The 18682-nt window shown below is 40.3% G+C and overlaps 1 protein-coding gene across 1 annotated transcript; it reads left to right on the forward strand.

Moving 5' to 3' along the window:
- The first annotated feature begins 75 nt into the window (after positions 1-75).
- On the forward strand, positions 76-17608 carry LOC142198055 (carboxypeptidase B-like). The gene is made up of 11 exons (XM_075268857.1): positions 76-140; positions 215-290; positions 9315-9439; positions 10115-10211; positions 10294-10395; positions 12324-12425; positions 12646-12756; positions 12837-12927; positions 15033-15235; positions 17160-17244; positions 17424-17608. Exons 1-11 carry the CDS (start codon positions 76-78, stop codon positions 17606-17608), a joined length of 1242 nt encoding a protein of 413 aa, XP_075124958.1.
- The last annotated feature ends 1074 nt before the right edge of the window (positions 17609-18682 follow it).

Here is an 18682-nt window from a genome sequence, read left to right on the forward strand (position 1 = left end):
CATGAAATAATAAATAAGGCACCTATACAAAAGGTATAAAAGCAGCTGCACGTAAACGGAGTGCCCCTAAGCACAATGTGGACTGTATTCCTTATAGCAAGCGTTGCATTAGCTTCTGCTGAACCTGTAACCTTTTATGGGTAAGTTTAGAGCTGATATTTTCTTATCAAAGTGTGAGAATCATTACTGAAAAGTGGATTTTTTTTTTCTTAAGGGACAAGGTTTTCAGAGTAGTGCCCCAAAATGCTGAACATGTCGAACTTCTCCAGTCCTTAGCTTCTTATACAAAGGTATGTTTTCCTAGCATTGTGTACTATAGTTACAATATGTAAAGTGTAGAGATGAGCGAGTAGTGAAATATTCGAAAATTCGAAATTCGATTCGAGTAGACCTCAATATTCGACTATTTGTTCGTATATATCGAATCCCATTATAGTCTATGGGAAAAACATGCTTGTTTCAGGGAAACCAAAATTCGACCAATTGGAGTCACCAAGTCCACAATGACACCTCAGCAAATGATGCCAACAACTCTGGAATGCAACTGGGACAGCAGGGGAAGCATGTCATAGTTACATAGTTACATAGTAGATGAGGTTGGATAAATACATTAGTCCATCAAGTCCAACCTATAACCCTACAATCCCTACAGTGTTGATCCAGGGGAAGGCAAAAAACCCCATGAGGCTCATGCCGATTGCCCCATTTCAGGGGAAAAAATTCCTTCCCAATTCCAAATCTGGCAGTCAGTATAAAACCCTGGATCAACGTGTCCTTAAAATCTAGAGTCCATAACCTGTTATATTTTTCTCTTCAAGAAAGGCAGCCAGGCCCTCTTTGAACTTGTTTAATGAATCCTCCATCACCACTTCCTGGGGCAGAGAGCTCCATAGCCTCGCTGTTCTTACTGTGAAGAATCCCCTTCTATGTTTCTGGTGAAACCTTCTCTCCTCCAGATGTAGAGGATGTCCTCTTGTCACTGTCACTGGCCTAGGAGTAAAAATATCCTTAGAAAGTTCTTTGTATTGTCCCTTCATGTATTTGTACATTGTTATTAGATCTCCCCGTAGACGTCTTTTCTCTAAACTGAATAACCCCAAGTTTTTTAATCTATCGTTGTACTCCAGTCCACCCATTCCCCTAATCATTATGGTTGTCCGTGTTTGCACTTTTTCAAGTTCACTTATGTCTTTCTTGTATATCGGGGCCCAAAACTGTGCACAATATTCTAAGTGTGGCCGTACCAGTGATGTCTGCAGGATCTTACAGGCCCAAGTCCCAGTATTATTATTATTGCTGCTGCTGCTGCTACTTATTTAGCCAGCCAATCACTGAATAAGTTTTTTTTCCAATGCCTACGTTGTCCTAGTTCCTGTCCCACCTCCTCTGCATAGTTATTGGTGTAAAAAAAAGTGCCAGGGAAGGTGGGAGGGGAATTGAATATTTACTGCGTTTACGCATGGTATTCGATCAAGTACAAGTATTTCGAATACCGTAGTATTCAATTGAATACCTACTCGATCAACTACTACTCGCTCATCTCTAGTAATGTGCACTGCTATATGATTAAATCCACATACAGCATTGCTATGGGGTGGGATATAGTATGAATAAATACAGATGCAGTACAGCTGAATACATTAATTGATTGGCTTATTCTGGTATCACAATCTGTTACTTATACAGATGTCTGTCCAATTTCTATCCCATCAGACCTACTGCATAGCAATCTAAATCAATTTGTGGGAATTTCCTATTGATATGGTAGAAATGGGTCTCATCTGCCAGTATTCTGATCTGATGTGTTTAAGCCCTTGACAACATCCACATTACATGTATTACAGATGGTGGAATGGAAAGGCTATGTCATATATATTGCAGAGGCCAACTGTGGCAGAGGGCAGAGTTTACAGATAGTCTCCCTCCACCTAAATCACTTCTAAACCATTTATATACTGTGGCATAATGAAAATACATTTCTGTGTCTAAGTACAATCTTACTACCAAGAAACACTACTTTAAAAAAAAAAAATTCTGTATTTAAAGTGGACCTTTCACCTCCTGGGGAACATGCAGTTTTATATGAATTCAGCGCACTATCGGCTTTCCCGTTCTGTGCCCCGGGTGAAGAGCTATCGGTGCCAGTACTGTAGCGCTTCACTATCAGAAGGGCGTTTCTGACAGTCAGTCAGGAATGTCCTTCCTCACAGTAGCTTCTATACCACTGTACTGTGAGAGCGGTGAGGAACGCCCCCTCCCCTCCTGATAGTACTCGTCCATAGACGAGTAGTGATGGGTCATTCTTCACCGCTCAACGTCATTGCTAGATGGTAAGCAACGCCCCCTCTCACAGTACAGCGCAATAGACGATACCATAAGAAGGGGCGTTCCTGACTGACAGTGAAGAGTTACGGTACTGGCACAGAACGTGAAAGCTGATAGTACGCTGAATTTCCTGTGGTGTATTACACCGCATGTGCCCCAGGAGGTGAAAGGTCCTCTTTAACATATATAATCTTCATTCTATATAGTCGAAAGAGACATAGGAAATGAATATCCATCTATCCCAATTGTTAAATAGCTATCTAACTATATCTAGCTATATAACCAAATATATTTCTTTCTTTTTTTTAAAACTTTAATTTTTATTGAAGATTTTTTAAAATATACAAAACATCAAAGCATACAGAGCATGAAAACCAAAAACTGGAATGTGAAAGAGGGGGAAAAAAGGAAGGGGGGGTTAGAGACCATTCAAAGTACAATACACGTCCCAGGGTGTCCATATAGCTTGGAAGGCCTCAACGGTATGGTTAAGTGAGGTCGTCAGATTCTCCAAACTGCGCACATCTTTTACCCAGGCGATGAGATTCGGGCAGGAAGGGAAGAGACCTTCTTCCATCGGACAGCAATAAGCGTCTTAGTTGCAGTGCATAAATAAAGATTTAGATTGACTCTTTGCCAAGATGTATTGGTGGAAGATTCAGAAGGTATGTAAGAGGATCTAGCAGAACCCCACAAATAAACAAAGCGTTCGTAAGGGACTTAATCTCCAACCAGAAGGAGCGAATCCCCGGGCATTCCCCGAAAATGTGATACAAGGTGCCGACCCTGCCCCGCAACGCCAACAGTGGGGAGAAATACTTGGGTTGAGAGAATGGAGTAAGGCAGGGGTATTATACCAGTGCATCAATAATTTGTATTGGGTCTCGCGGAATGTAACACAGGTGGAGGACTTAGCCGCACAAGACCAGATGATTTGCCATTGGGAGGGCGAGATCTGCCTATTCAATGCCCTAGACCACTTCTCCATATAATTATGTGAAACGGAGCCCCGCTCCCCAGAGGATGAGAGGAAGCAATAAATACTAGAGTTAAGGCCAGCCATGGAGGTGCCCGCACGACAGAGTCTCTCAAAGGATGTCGGCCAAGACACCTTCAGGGAGCCAAATTGGGCAAAAACGAAATGGACATTCTGTTGGTTATGTAACCACTCGGAGGCGGGTAAGTGTAGGTCAGTTACAAAATAATCAAAGGGTCTAATCTCCAAGGTCAAAGGGTCAACTAGGTCCGCGATATGGAAAAGGCCTAGCCTATTCCAGGGCTTCACCAGAGCTGAAGTGAATCCCTCCAGGAGGAGGGGATTGTACAAGAAGGAAATCATAGACGAACACTTGGAAGCTAAATTTTAGAACAAGTGAGCCAGATAGACCTCGTAAAACGTATAGGACCCAGTAGAGGGGTCGAAGGAAGGGGGGAAAGGCGGGATCACAAGAATGCATTGGGATGGGTCGGAGCTAACCAAAGCTTCTCTATCTCGACCCATTTTGTGTACGCCTGTGGAGCTGACCAAAATGGTAAGCAGCGCAAATGAGTAGCCCAATAGTAATGCAGGATATGTGAAACCGCCAATCCTCCCTCCCGGAGGGACTCACTTCAGTTCTGGTGAAGCCCTGGAGTAGGCTAGGCCTTTTCCATATCGCGGACCTAGTTGACCCAACTGCAATCTCCTTGTGACCACAATCGTTATACCACTGCCTACAAGTTGCTTACATATAGGCATAAAAAGTACCACATTTTGCTTTTTCGACCCAAAAATGTGTGGGATCAGCCTTAATGTGAACATGGCCAACTCAGTCCAGCTATTCCTTCAGGTCCTCCCATACACACGCATGCTCAGCTTGGCCAAGTTTGCATGTGTTTTTAATAAGGAGGGAGAAGACAACTCTGGTGGTAACTTCTCTCTCCTGATAAAAGTATTGGCTGGGTTCACACAGTGCTTTTTTTGCTGAAGAACTGTAGTAATGAACCGCACATTGCTCTGTATTTACCTATATGGTAACAGCCAGTACACCAGAGGTTATCAGTTAAAGGCCCCATGTAGCAGCCCACAGCAAAAAAGCGCTGCTGTAAAACTAAAACAGCAACGTGTTGTGGTTTTTCCCGCAGCAGTTTTCACAGAATGTCCACATAGGTTTCCTTTGTCGACTTTCTACTTCCATTAAACCTACAGGAAAATCACAAGCATTTGCGTAGGTATAATTGTCATGCTGCTATTTCCAAAACTGCAATGCTTTTGCGGTTTTTTTGCGGCATTTATGCTATATGGACCTCCGGTCTGATGGTTGTCATCATGCAGGCAAAATGTAGTTTCTTGCTGCTCTTTACTACAATTAAAAACCTCACGCAGTTCTTAAGCAAGAAAGTGCAATATAAATCCACACCTAACGCGAAACAATTACCTCTATTACGTCTGTACATAACATTGCACCCTTTTAAAGAATTGTCCTAGTGACAGATATGACTGGCATGGAAACTAAAGTTGTCCCAAAACACAAAATTTTTTCATTTCCTACATATCTCATAAACTGAGACATACAGTGTGACTACATAACTACATTACTGGTAACTAAACACAACAAAAATAATGAAAAAATCTAATCCGATTATGTAATGCTTTAATGGTGACTGTGAAGACTTTACTCTTATCCTTTAAAGTTAATCACAAATTTGCCTTAAGATTGTTATGAGAATCACTGGACTAATGCAGACATAAGAAATGCTTGTTCCTTGACCTCTAGACACAACTTGCTTAACAATACTAATATTTGGAGTCTCCATTATGGAGACAGACTAGAAGACATTGTAACTTTGGCACGGCACTTTAATGCTATATTATTTTTATTATAATCTAATCTCTTTGTCTGGCATGTCACTCTTTTGTCACAGGATTACGGGAAAACGTGAGTCATAGGTAACCAAATAGTCATACATTAATATGTCTTTCAGAATTAGTGTATTTGGGAGCCTCAACCTGCCAACATATTCTCCATCAACCAGGGACATGATTCTATGAAACATAAAAAAGATGAAAATCGAGTCAATAAATTATATTACAACACTATCACAAACCCCACCATGTTACCTAGATCCCAAAATACATAACACATCCATACTGCCAATGACCAAGAAATTTATATGATGCTGAATATAAAATGTTATACAGTAGTACAAGGAACATCAATATCTGAAAATTCCAGGAGATCTGGTCACGTGTATAAGATTTGTATGAAGAAATGTATTGATATCATGGAGAAGGTATCATTTGGCCATTATTATAGGGGTATATTTACAAGGTGGAAATGGAAGAGGAATTTGAAACGGACTTCAGCTTTCCACCATGACTTTCACTCAACCATTAGCCCCAGATGAATAGGCAAGATTGAGGAGGACGCCTATTTTTTCAATATCCTGCTTCAATCTTTGCCTCCTCTTGAAAGTCAGACTGAGGATAGAATTTGGCGAAATTCCTCCATGTGGACAAACCCTTAGGGTGAGTTTACACATGGTTTTTTGGTCAGGATTTTGAGGCCGTAATCGCCTCAAAATCCTGACCAAAAAGACTGCTCCCTTTGAAATCAATGGAAATTGCACAGGTGATGCTCATTCTTGAGGCCGTTTCACCTTCACCATTCGGCCTGAAGACACTCCCTCCTCTCAACTAGGTCCAATTATTGGGCCTAATCTGGAGCACAGTGCGTGACTGGATGCTGGTGCAGTGCACTGGCATTCAGTCACGGCTACCTGTTCTTTGGTTCGGAACCTGAGGAGGCCTCCGCCTCAGGTTCTCGTCTAAACAACCCCTTCTAAATTTACCCTTGCTGTTGAAGGGTAGACGCCAGAATGATTTTATCTGTTGGGCACAAGGAACCTAACCTCAATCTTGCACTTCTCACCAATCCTTCACCACTGTGGTTCTTAGGCTATCTAGATCCATGCTGTCCTTTCCTTACTGGTGCCGCATGATACAAAGCAATAATTTATTTATTTTTTTCTTACTTGTATATTACTAACATATGCATAAGCGCTTTACAGACATTGTTAATCACAGTCCCACATAGGGAACTCAAGTTGTGGGAGAAATCTTATGCAAACATGGGGAGAACATACAAGCTCCTTGCACGTTGTCTTTGGTCAGATTCAAAGCTAGAACTGCAAGACAAAAGTCCTGACCACTGAGAGACCATGCTGAAAAAAAAGTGGACTTTAAATAGATGAATATATTGCAGTATATGAATATAATATCATATCCACCATATGTCAAAGTCCATTAGCAAAGCTTTTCAGTTACAAATTTTTCCGTTATACACAAGTAGGTTAAGTTTCAACTTTCTCTCTGAAAAGAATCACTAAATGAAGAATATATACCTTCCTGATCTGTAACGAGGATTCAGTTCATCCTCTTATGATTCACATCACATCACTTGAATTATGTGGCCTAATGTTTTGCCAGATATTGTGGATCAGCAGGAGCTGAGCAAATTCCCTGCAATAATACAGTTATATCAGTCAATCCCTGTTAGGACCGCCCACATGACTACTAAACCCAGAATGAGAAGAAAGTTAAATGGATAAATCAAAAAGTTACATTACAGCTTTTATATCACAACTATATATCAAGCTGTGGAGCTTCTCCTGGTCTATAACATGTTGCCTGTACAGACTGAATTGCAGTCAATGTGACGGGTTCCTTTTAAGCCTAGGCATACATACATACATACACGGACTGCTAATGTAATAAATCTGCTGAGTGGTAGGAAATGTTCCTTGCAGGAAATGCGGAATGACATTTTTTAATTATCTCTCAGAGAGTAGGAGTCATTCATTAACCGCATGGTGACCACTGGGAACCACTAAACTCCTCCAGTCTTCATTCCAAAAACTGTATATATTATACACACAGATGTCTGTAGATCTCCAAAATGATAGTAAAGATAAGCATATAGAAGTCTTAAAAGATATCATCCGATCTTAGACAGCACATTTTATACAATCATGTGCACTGATACAATGGACATTGCTCACAGCCAGCAGATACACAGGATAGTAGATTCTACAAGATTCTCTCAGTTTGGGCTGAAATAATATAGTTACATGTTTAGAAAGGTCAAATGGGTTTTTCTACAAAAAAAAAATCAATGGTATATCCTGTAAGTTAGATCCTCACCAATTCTCATATTGAATGGACCATAGCGCTAGTTAAAGGGATAGTTTAGCAAAAACATTGCCAGGGGTCTAATTTCTTTCAACTTGCTGCATTTCAGAGGAAACCATGTCTTGAACTGAGCTGTTTTCAAGTTCTCTGAACTGCAGAAAGGTGAGAAAGGTCTTATAATGTAATGTGGCATCACATTATAAGATATATCTTCACTCTAAAAGAAAACTTGTAAATAAAAAAAAACGCTAAATTAGAATAAAACCCATTTTAGGTTGAGGCCTCACGTTGTGGAAAAACTGCCTTTTATGTTGCAGATTTTGCTTCATTTTCTGATCCAATGTCAGAACCGAGCAGAAGGGAAAAATAGAAGGACTTCCTATACGTTTGCCATTCCTCTTGCACCCACTCTTGGCTTTGGGTAAACACAAATCGCAGCAAAACCTGCAACAATGAATGTGCTTCTCTGCAATATGGGGCCTTAGCCTAAGGCTGGAGACATATGTGGTGTACTTGCAGCATGTTAGTTGCTGTGAAATAACCAGCAGCTAACCTGCTGTGATGTACAGTGTAGTGGAAAAAATCTATGGTGTAAACTGTCTGATACTGTGGATTTTAAATCATGTCAATTACTGCTGTGCATTTGGCATAGATTCTCAGCCTTCTCAATCTGCCAGTTGCCAAAAAAACATGATTAAAATCAGGGCTGTTTCTGCCATGAGGCGAGAAGAGTATCTTGCCTCAGGTGTCAGATTGTTGAGGGGGTAGCACTTGGGCGAACTTGCACAGCGGATTCGTTCGGACTGGACACGTCTGAAACAAAACTGTGCTTATAATACTCTGGGGTCTCTTCTGACTACAAAGCATAAATAACTGGAGGACCAGGAGTGGTAATCAAACACAAACAAACAATGATACTCACCTCCTCTGGAGTCCGGTGCAGCGCCCTGTTCTCTTCGGTGCTTTAGTTGGATGGTAGAGACCACTGACTGGGCCCCACTGACCCAATCCAGCATCTGGCAGAAGCACCGAAGAGAACAGAGAGCCTCACCGAAGTCCAGGGGAGGTGAGTAACGTTTTTTGTTTTCTTAGATCACCTCTCCTGGGCCTCCGCTTATTATGCTCTGGGGTTTGAATAGCTTTTGAGTTGCAAACCTCAAAACTTTAGGGTTCAGTTGTGCTCGAAAATCAACTATGGGCAACTATGGGATATTATACTGTGTGGAGGGGACAATATGGTACATTATACTATGTGAATGGGACATTATACTATGTAAAGTGTCCACTGTGGCTCATTATATTGTGTGAAGGGACCAGTATGGGATATTATATTGTGTACACTTTATTCTTAAAGAGGGCTCCCAGGAATTAGATAAACTCAGAGGGTGCTGGAGTAGGAGTAACATAAAAAAAAAGTTTACCCCACTGTAACTGGTGCTCTGATGTCTGCTACTGTACAGCCCATTCAGTCGAGCACCTTGCCTCATTCCTCAGAAGTTCTGCACCTTATTTTACGGTTGCTGGAGAAGGACCTGTGATGTCACCAGTTTCTCTGTGGAGGAAGACATCGAAGCATCGGGGACAGTTGAACATATTCTATTTTTTTGCTTTTTTTTCATCTTCCCCAGACAAAAAGGGTTATCCTGGACAACCCCTTTAATACTAGAAATGGCATCACTATGGTAACATTAGGTTTAACATGAATGTATTGGTTTTGAGTGGTATTGACAAATTAAGCAAGTGGGATGACTCTGACATGTCATATATCGATAAAGTGTTACCAATCCGTGCTACCATCATTGTCTTTATTCTCTTACAGCTTGACTTCTGGCATCCTGATTCAGTATTACTTCTGGAGATAGGAAAGAGTGCTGACTTCCGTGCCGAATATGATGTGGCCTATGATATTCAAGCTCTTTTCATCCAAAATGACTTGCCATATGAGTAAGTATTATTGATCGAATTTGGAAAGGCTCCTCCTAACTAAACCTCAGCGAGATCAGCCCTATAACACGTATATGATGTATGATTGTCAGCAGTATTTATGCCTATGAACAGTTTTATTCTGTAGACTTCCTTAGGCCTTACTAATACCACTTTGCCACTTTGCATTGGGAATAAAGCATTTTGGCAGTTGATAGATTCAGCATTTTGGGTCAACTTAATGTTATGTGGAAAGCAATGCAAAGCAATTTGAGGCTAAAGCCCCGCAATGCGGAAACACAGATTTAGCTTCAGTTTTTTGAGCCAAAGCCAGGAATGGCTACAGAAGGAATGGAAATATACAGGAAGTTCTTATAATTCTCCCTTCTGCTCAATCCACTCTTGGCTTTGGCTCAAAAAGCTGTATTTCCGCTACGTGGGGCATTAGCATAAAGGGGCAAAAGCTCCCGGGCCCCAGTTTTAAAATTTGTAACAGTTTCGACTTGACTATCAAACGTATTTATAGAACTAGTCTTCCGTTTGCAGTACAGAGACCCTTAAAGCCCTCTTTGAATTGAAGGCCTGAGTGCAACTGCAACTTGTGTTCTGCTTCTAGTGGTTTATCAGGACATCAAATATACATTATACCCTTTACATTTATGTGAAATATTAATTTTATATATGTATCTTCTTTAGAATCATGATTGATGATCTGCAGGTGGCTATAGAACGCCAGCTGAATAGTAATATCCGCTCAGGACATAGCTACGAGAAGTACAATGACCTTGAAACGGTAAAGTTGTAAAATCTTTTAATACGTTTTATGAAAATGAATTTTATGAGGCATCTTGTATAAACCAGTTTTTCCTTTCCAGATTTATGCCTGGTCTTCTAATATTGCAGCTCAAAATCCAGACCTTGTCTCACGCTCACAGATTGGAACGTCATATGAGGGTCGTCCTATCTACTTGCTAAAGGTACCTAAACTATGCAATGCATCATTACAGAAGTGAAGAATTAACTTTGAGAAAGAAGACGGTCTGGTTTTTGTCAAACAGAGTTCTGACCGCAGTTATGCTCCGCTCTAACATGCATATTTATCTAAAGGTATTCTTGACAAAAACTGGTCTGTGGCAGTCACTAGCAGAAATTTTATTCCAGATAGGATCCTATCAAAGACAAATTAGTAGACAAAGCTTAAGTGAACAAATCTCCCCAACTTGACAAGTAGGAATCCACAACCCAAAATTAAGCAAAGCTTGTCATGTGAATTGAGCTGTTGAATAACTGAGAGGCCACATATCAAGCAGATACACAATGGAAAGCCATTACAAATTTAATAGGTTAGGCTATAGATTGCATAATCAAAGAACCATAAGGAGGAGCATAAGGCTAGAGCTACAATAGCCATTGCATGTCAAAAGATTGCAAAAGGATACATTGCAAGGGAATAAGTTGCCATAACCATAACTCTGAGTCCCATTAAAAGAGTTGTCCCATCATATAGCAGAGAAACTTGTAGATGGAAATGGGGGGGACTCCTTTTTTCTGTACTTTTGCATGATAATGGTTAATGCTTAGATTTGTATGTCCTATAGGCATAATTCAAAATGGTGTAGGAGAGAGTTTTCATTTATAGTGCCACAACATTCATTACCACTGTTTGATCAATACAGCCACATTATGTTATGTTCTTGTTAGTAAGGATAATCAAATTTATTTCATTTTCCTAAATTTAAAATTTTCTATTTGAAGTAAATTTCAATAACCAAAATCTTAGACAAAACTAGTAAAACTTCAGCATGTGTCAATGTAAGTTTTAGTTCTACGGCCAAGTCTAGTTTGACAGACATTGCATACAGATATGTCCACACTCATCTGATCTCCAAACTGGTCAAGTATTCTAGTTTGTTAGCTAACGCAGCAATTTATTTTCCCCTACTTGGTGGTCATACAGATTTGTGATTAATATCTGAAAATGTCCAGTCAAAAAGAAAAGGAAAGGAAGGACATATAGTATGTGTCTTCTAGGATCTGGTTATTGGGTACCCAGCGAACTGGATACAATTTTTTTGCCACCATTATTATCTCTTCAGACCACAGAGCATAATAAGCAGAGGAAAGTTAGCAAATATAATTGGCTTACTCACTTGTCCTAGGCCCTGTCGCATTGTCTGGCAGTCCCTTGGCATCTTCTTCAGACCTCCTCCAGCCTCCTGAATAATGACATACTGATGATGACTGTTGCGGTCTGTGATTGGGCCTCGATGGTCACGTGAGTTGCGCCTACTACATGACGCTTTTATCCAAGCATCATATCAGCTGTGATTGGGACTGCCAAACTTTGAAAGTCGAGGAAAGGTGAGCAAGACTGCCTGTGAAAATCTGCGTATTATATTCTGGGGTCTGAAGAAACCCCAGATATCATAACAGCAGTTCTGGTGGTGGCAATCCCAAAGATATTTGGTAAGATGAATCTTGTGAGGGTTGCCCATCTCTAATAAATTCCTGACCAAGAAGTCCAGTGTAACGGTTTGGAGCTGGGTAGCCACAGTGATCTTTTTTGGTCGGAAAGTGGGCAGAAACCTGGCAGACACCATTATAGTCCATGGGGTCCTTGGAATTCAGGGTATAACTGATTTTTTAAGCAGATTAGCTTTCCATTTGGGGATTCCCCAAGAGGACCCCCCCCCCCCCAAGTTGAAACCCAAACACAGGTGTGAACCTAGTGTCAAGCTAGTACAGATGTGGATGTAATGCGTTTCAAGGCTGGACTGACTCTTAGTTATTGAGTTATTGACTGCAATGATCATGAGGGCAAATCTGCACAACATGGCTGCAAAAGCTACGAGATAACACAAAGAGGTGATGCAGAAAAAAACAAGTGACTTTTACTTTATTTCAGGTTGGAAGGCCTGGTGCAAACAAAAATGCTGTGTTTATTGACTGTGGATTCCATGCCAGAGAATGGGTCTCCCCTGCATTCTGCCAGTGGTTTGTGAAAGAGGTCATTTTTATTTATTTTTTGCTAATCACCTAATAGTGTAAGCAATGCAAATAAATCATATACAGATAATTGTGAAGTTGTACAAGCTAAGAAAAACATTAAAAATATTATATAATGTTTCATTATTCGACAAATAATCTTATTTGCTAAAGTGGAAAACCCTTTAAGGACAAAACTTGTTCTTCTTTAGCATAGTCATCTGTTTTCTCCTACATTTAAGGCTGTTAATTCTTATGGCTCTGATGATGAATTCACCAAGCTGCTCGATCAACTGGATTTCTATGTTCTACCAGTCTTAAATGTTGATGGCTACCAGTACACCTGGACTACCGTGAGTTATATCTGTTTAACCTTTTAAAATCTAAAAATTATTTGTTTAGCATAATGTTAAGTCATGTAATATTTTTACAGGATCGTATGTGGAGGAAAACTCGTTCTCCTAACAAAAATACCTTCTGTGTTGGTACCGACCCAAACCGAAACTTTGAGGCTAACTGGTGCAGTAAGTTGATAACATACCTAAAAATTAGCCCTCCTTCATTCTAATGTATATAGCAAAGTCTAACTGTTACTTTGTGCAACAAAAAATAGCTTAAAATAAGTTGAAACTACGTATAATGCATAATAATCTAATGTTACAGTATTAAACCATAAAATATCAATTTGTATTTACTTATTCTGAAAACATTGCTATTGCAAAATTAACTATCATGTACAATTCCTTTCATTCATTTGGGCCTAATCCGGGGCGGGGTGCGTGACTGGATACCGGTGCACTCCTCCGGCATCCAGTCGCAGCTACCCATTTTTTGGTCTGGAAACTGAAACGGAAACCCTGTGTGAACCGGGCCTAAAGGAAATTCTATCCATACACCTATACTCAATGTAGCATGCAGAGCTGAAGCATTTACCAAAAGGGGATGGTCACTTCATATGGCTGTATCTCTGGTTTCATACCACCAAGAACCAAAAATGGTTCTCGTATCACAAGAAAGTTGAGATTTTCAGTTTTCATATACTACCAAGATATATTAGTTGTAAACGAATTACACTTGGAGACCTTTCAAATAGTAACCTAATCCACTTAAAAAAAGTGGTTACCTGTGGAAACCTACGGATCCCATAGACTATAAGGGAGTCTGTTGGGTTTCCACCCAAAAGGGTCAAAAAATGCAGAGAGAAAAGAGCAGCTTACAGCACTTTTCTCGCCAAATTTTTTAGGCGGATTCGGGGCCATAAACCCCAAATGGAATTAAAGTGCTGGTGTGAACCCAGCCTTAGAGCTATCACAAGTTAAATGCTTCACCTCTGCATATATACAACATAAGTGTGTACAGACTCTCCCTAGAAAAAGTTAGAGGGTTGCCAAGGAGAATGTTACAGACTGAAGAGCTACACTTTAACTCAAGAATCAAACTATATACTGTAGATTAAAAAGAGATCCCAGTTAATGGCGCAACTTTACAACTGGAATTTGGCAAATTCACGCTTGATAATTAATCCATGCTTGATCATGTATAACTCTCCAAAACACCTACCCTTTGAAAATGTCACCGTCATGTACAGACCAGATTTTCTGTGACATATTTTCACTCTCACCATATAGTATACATACTGGCTATCTTGTTTGATAAGACTACCAACCCAGGAGATGACTTTTCAATACAATTTTGAGTGGTCGTTCCAAACAGGTTTCACTGTAGTTATTATAGATTTATCATAGTCATGTTATGTCATATCTATATCTCCTATGACCCCTCCTCAGGACCTTCCCTGGGACACTGAAAAGCTGCATGTTTTGCTCTAGTGGACTTGAGACACCTATGTATTACATGGATTGCCATCTATCTAATTGGTCTATATGTAATATTACATTTCCCTGTCGGCAGATCTCTCTTTCCCTAATACTATGAGCTGTTTGTTTGAGATTTCAAGAGGCCGATCTGCGATGGTCAGCTGATCAGCACCCAATCTTTTAGATTACATGGGTTACCAGTGATGCAACCACCCCTTTACACATTATTCTTCATGTGGAATGACCAATGATTTGTATGGAGGCAAAACTACAGTGATAAGAGAAATCTTCAATATGCCATATGATGGTAATTTGAAAATTTTCAGCATGCCCTAAAATCCACACATTTTTTTTCTGCTATATGTAACTATGGTTCTATAAAACACTATTCACTTGCATGATACTGTACTGTAGTATTGTATTGCAGTAGAACCTGCACTGAAAACCCAGATCAATTCACTCATATCTGAATATAGTATATATATATATATATATATATATATATATATATATATATATATAGTTCTCTGATGGCGCATGGCTATGTTTAATTCCATCTGCATCACTAGGATTTGCCATTTTTCCCTATTACTTTAAAGTAATACCCCATTATAAAGATCAGGGTTCATACTGTATTGTAATATTTGCTAGTCATTCTTTTTATATCATTATTATTCCCTTTTATCTGCAATAAAATGTGAGATTTGTGGAGCTTTTGTGTAATGCACCTTTGTTATTTCAGAGCTATAAATTTATTACTTGTATAATAAAATGAAACACGTTTAATCACATTGATTTTATGGTTATTTAAGCTGCTGGAGCAACATCAAGTCCTTGCAGTGAGATTTATTGTGGCGTCATTCCCGAATCAGAGAGTGAAACTAGAGCTCTTGGCGATTTCATCCGCAGCAATCTTCCTTCTATCAAATCCTACCTGACCATTCACTCTTATTCTCAGATGTTGCTCTTCCCCTACTCTTACAAGCATGCATTGGCAAAGGATCATGACGAACTGGTAAGTGCTTAGTGGGATTATTTAATCCTTCTCCTTAGGGTAAATGCACACAGAGTTTTTTGAATCGGAACCTGAGGCGCAAACTGCCTCAAGTTCCAATCCAAAAGCCGGGTCGCTGCGACTGAAAGCTGGTGCACTGTACCGGCATCCAGCCGCGAGGTCCGCTCCAGATTAGGTACAATTGAATAAGCCTAGACAGGAGAGTGGAGTTTCTTCAGGCCGAATCGCGAGGCGACTCAGCCTGAAGAATGAACACCTCGCTTCTTTTTTCCGGGAGCCGGAAGAAACAGAACAGAAACCTATATGCATTAGAAAGCAGTTACCTGGGAAATCAGCGGACCCTATAGACTATAATGGGGTTCGTGTGGTTTCCGCACAATACATGTGGAGAGAAAAGTCCTGCAAGCTGCACTTTTCTCTCCGCATGTTTCGTACGGAAATCATACAAACCCATTATAGTCTATGGGGTCCGCATTTTTCCTTTAGGTAACCACTTTTCAATGCAAAGGTTTCCATTCGGGGGTCCCCAAGTAGACTCCCCGAACAGAAATCCAAATGCAGATGTGAACCAAGCCTCAGCCCTTATAAAGCTAGTCCTATGAATAACTAAATAACACTTTACTAATATGTAACTTGAACACTATGCTCTACTAATTAAGCAGTGGTAAAAAGCTCAGAATCAAACCCCCTTTCCTGCTCTTACCTGTCACCACCCAAACCAACTGCACTAATTGCTTGGGAATGAAGGGGGTAGAGAAAAAATTCCAACTATGTCAGGATCAGTCAAGTTGCACCTATAATATAATAATAATAATACATTTTATTTATATATATAGCGCCAACATATTCCGCAGCACTGTACAATTTATAGGGTTCAGATACAGACAGACATACATAACAAAGAACGTCATTTCACACAATGGGACTGAGGGCCCTGCTCAAAAGAGCTTACAATCTATGAGGTAGAGGGGGTGACACAAGAGGTAGCAGGGGCGGCATTGCTTATACAGTGTTCAGACAATTTTGTGCATTAGGAATTGTGATAGGCTAGTCTGAAAAGATGCGTCTTTAGTTTGCGTTTGAAACTGTAGAAGTTGGGAGTTAATCTTATTGTCCGGGGTAGAGCATTCCAGAGAAGTGGTGCAGCTCGGGAGAAGTCTTGTATACGAGCGTGGGAAAGACGCAAAGAACTGGAATTGGTGAAGGTGATTAGAGGTCCTCTGGCACGTGCCACATGCAAACTACTCCTGAGGTGCAGTCACGTAAACTATAATGTGCTACTATCCACAAATGAAAATCCTATTGTTGCAATAGAGAGTGTGGGGAATCGCTCAGGTAGGTGCTCGGTAGCAGTGCAGGAAACAGGGACACAGAGACTGGGTTGCACTAAAGTTCAGTATTTATTCAATTCTTGTGCATAAACTGCCTTTGCAGAGGCATAAACAAACAAAACAAAAACCTTCTTGGCTCAGAACTAACTAAACATAAGAAACTTTTCCCTGACTATACAGGAGCCTGGTTACTAGAATCCCACCTTGGCAACAACAACGGGTGGCACAGTACCTGCTTTGTAGGTTCGGTCTGGACAGGTCAGCTCTATCAGTGTGGTGCCAGACTCCTAGTCCTCACACATAGACTAATATCAGGCCTTAATTACCCAGCTGACCTCTCTGGTGTGAGTCTTTACCAAACACCCTTTAGGTGCCTGGCTGGGACATACCTGTCTTCCCAGACCAAACCCTTCACTTTCTCACAAGAGGTACATTATAAAAATGTGCAGCTTAAACATTGATTTATGATAATCTTCTGTTAGTGGGAGTTATGTTAAGAAATTGAAAGGTAAAGATAAATAACATAAAGGAAAAAGTACATGTGACATTTCTTAAACAGAATAGCTTCATTTATATCATTTGTCTGTTTGCAGCTGTCTCTCTCTGAAGGAGCAGTTAATGCTTTATCTTCGTTATATGGTACAGTTTACACGTATGGACCCGGAGGGAAAACAATCTGTAAGTTTTTTCTATTCACATGATCTATCTAGTGGAAATGTAACTTTTTTTGGGAGGGGGTAATCCTGTATCACAGTTTTTTTTTTTGGGGGGGGGTTGCTGAAGTTTGATATGTGCTAGCCTTGAAAAGTTACACTTCTTGTGCTGGAATAATGTATTAATGAGATTGTTTCCTATAGATCTGGCATCCGGAGGCTCCGATGACTGGGCTTATGATACAGGTATCAAATATTCCTTTACATTTGAGTTGCGTGACACAGGAAAATATGGATTTGTGTTGCCTGAGTCTGAGATTAAGGAGACCTGTGAAGAAACAATGCTGGCTGTCAAATATATTTCCAATTATGTCTTAAATAATGCTTAATAAATTACGTTAAAGGAGCTCTCCTGCAAAAATGTTTATTCTTTGGCCCATTAAAAAAAACTACAAAATATAAATTTGTGTGAAGGTGAGCTTCTTACTAGTGGCTGTATCTGTGCATGTATTATATAATATTTTATATACACATACATACTCAACTATGCATGAAAACACAGGACCTCGGGTAACGAAAAATGGGAAAAATGGCAGCAGATGCTTTCAACCCATCAGTCAAAATTTTAAATATAGTGCTTTTAAAAGAACGCAGTTTCTTGGAGAGGGCTGGAGGGAAGTTGAATAATGAGTCTTCAAATAACAGTGAAGCAAGCAGTGTGTATGGTCACCCCATGTTTGCTTGGACTTCCTCTATTCTCCAAATATATACTGAATTTAGATTGTGTCTCCTCTATGGGACAGTGAACAACGATGTCTGTAAAGTGCTGTGGAATATATTAGCGCTACACAAATAAGCCAAATAAATAAATACATTTGGAACTGTATTTCAGCAAATAGAGTTGGGGATTTGGTCAAGATTAATGCTGGAATGATGAAGTTGTTCCAAAGTATGACCTGAGCTCATCTCACTGATATATCCAGATTACATCCAATGGTTAAAATAGCCACAGGGACACCTGGAATAATATTCCAAATAGGCCTTCCTAAAGGGCAATCATGGATCATGTGGAGTCTACCCAACATACAGTTTGTTCACCCACCCAGTGGGGTCAGCATTATTATGACCACCACTGATAGAGCTCACGGGCAAGTAGAAGTGTTCACTAGAGGGAGTATACTGGCCAAAAACACTCTGGCTAGTAGGCAAATAAAAGACCAGCCTGAAGGTTCTAGTTAGCTAACTTAAGAGCTTAGGCCCTATTCACACTGGGCAAAATGGGGGCGGATTTTGACGCGGAATCCATGTCATAATCCGCCCCTCACAATGGTGGTCTATGTAGACCGCTCACGGAAAAAAGAAGCAAGCTGCCCTTTCTTTAGGCGGATTCCGCAGCACGCTCCAGACTAGACCAATTAATTTGGGCCTACTTCGGAGCAGGAAGCCGCGACGGTCAGAAGCCG

This window comes from Leptodactylus fuscus, chromosome 3 (assembly GCF_031893055.1).
Source record: "Leptodactylus fuscus isolate aLepFus1 chromosome 3, aLepFus1.hap2, whole genome shotgun sequence".
NCBI classification, from domain to species: Eukaryota; Metazoa; Chordata; class Amphibia; order Anura; family Leptodactylidae; genus Leptodactylus; species Leptodactylus fuscus.

Excerpts from the sequence above, each read along its gene's own strand:
- LOC142198055 (XM_075268857.1), top strand. The coding sequence starts at position 76 with ATGTGGACTGTATTCCTTATAGCAAGCGTTGCATTAGCTTCTGCTGAA. Across the intron at positions 12,426-12,645 it reads GCCAGTGGTTTGTGAAAGAG|GCTGTTAATTCTTATGGCTC; the intron begins GTCATTTTTATT and ends CCTACATTTAAG. Across the intron at positions 15,236-17,159 it reads CAAAGGATCATGACGAACTG|CTGTCTCTCTCTGAAGGAGC; the intron begins GTAAGTGCTTAG and ends GTCTGTTTGCAG.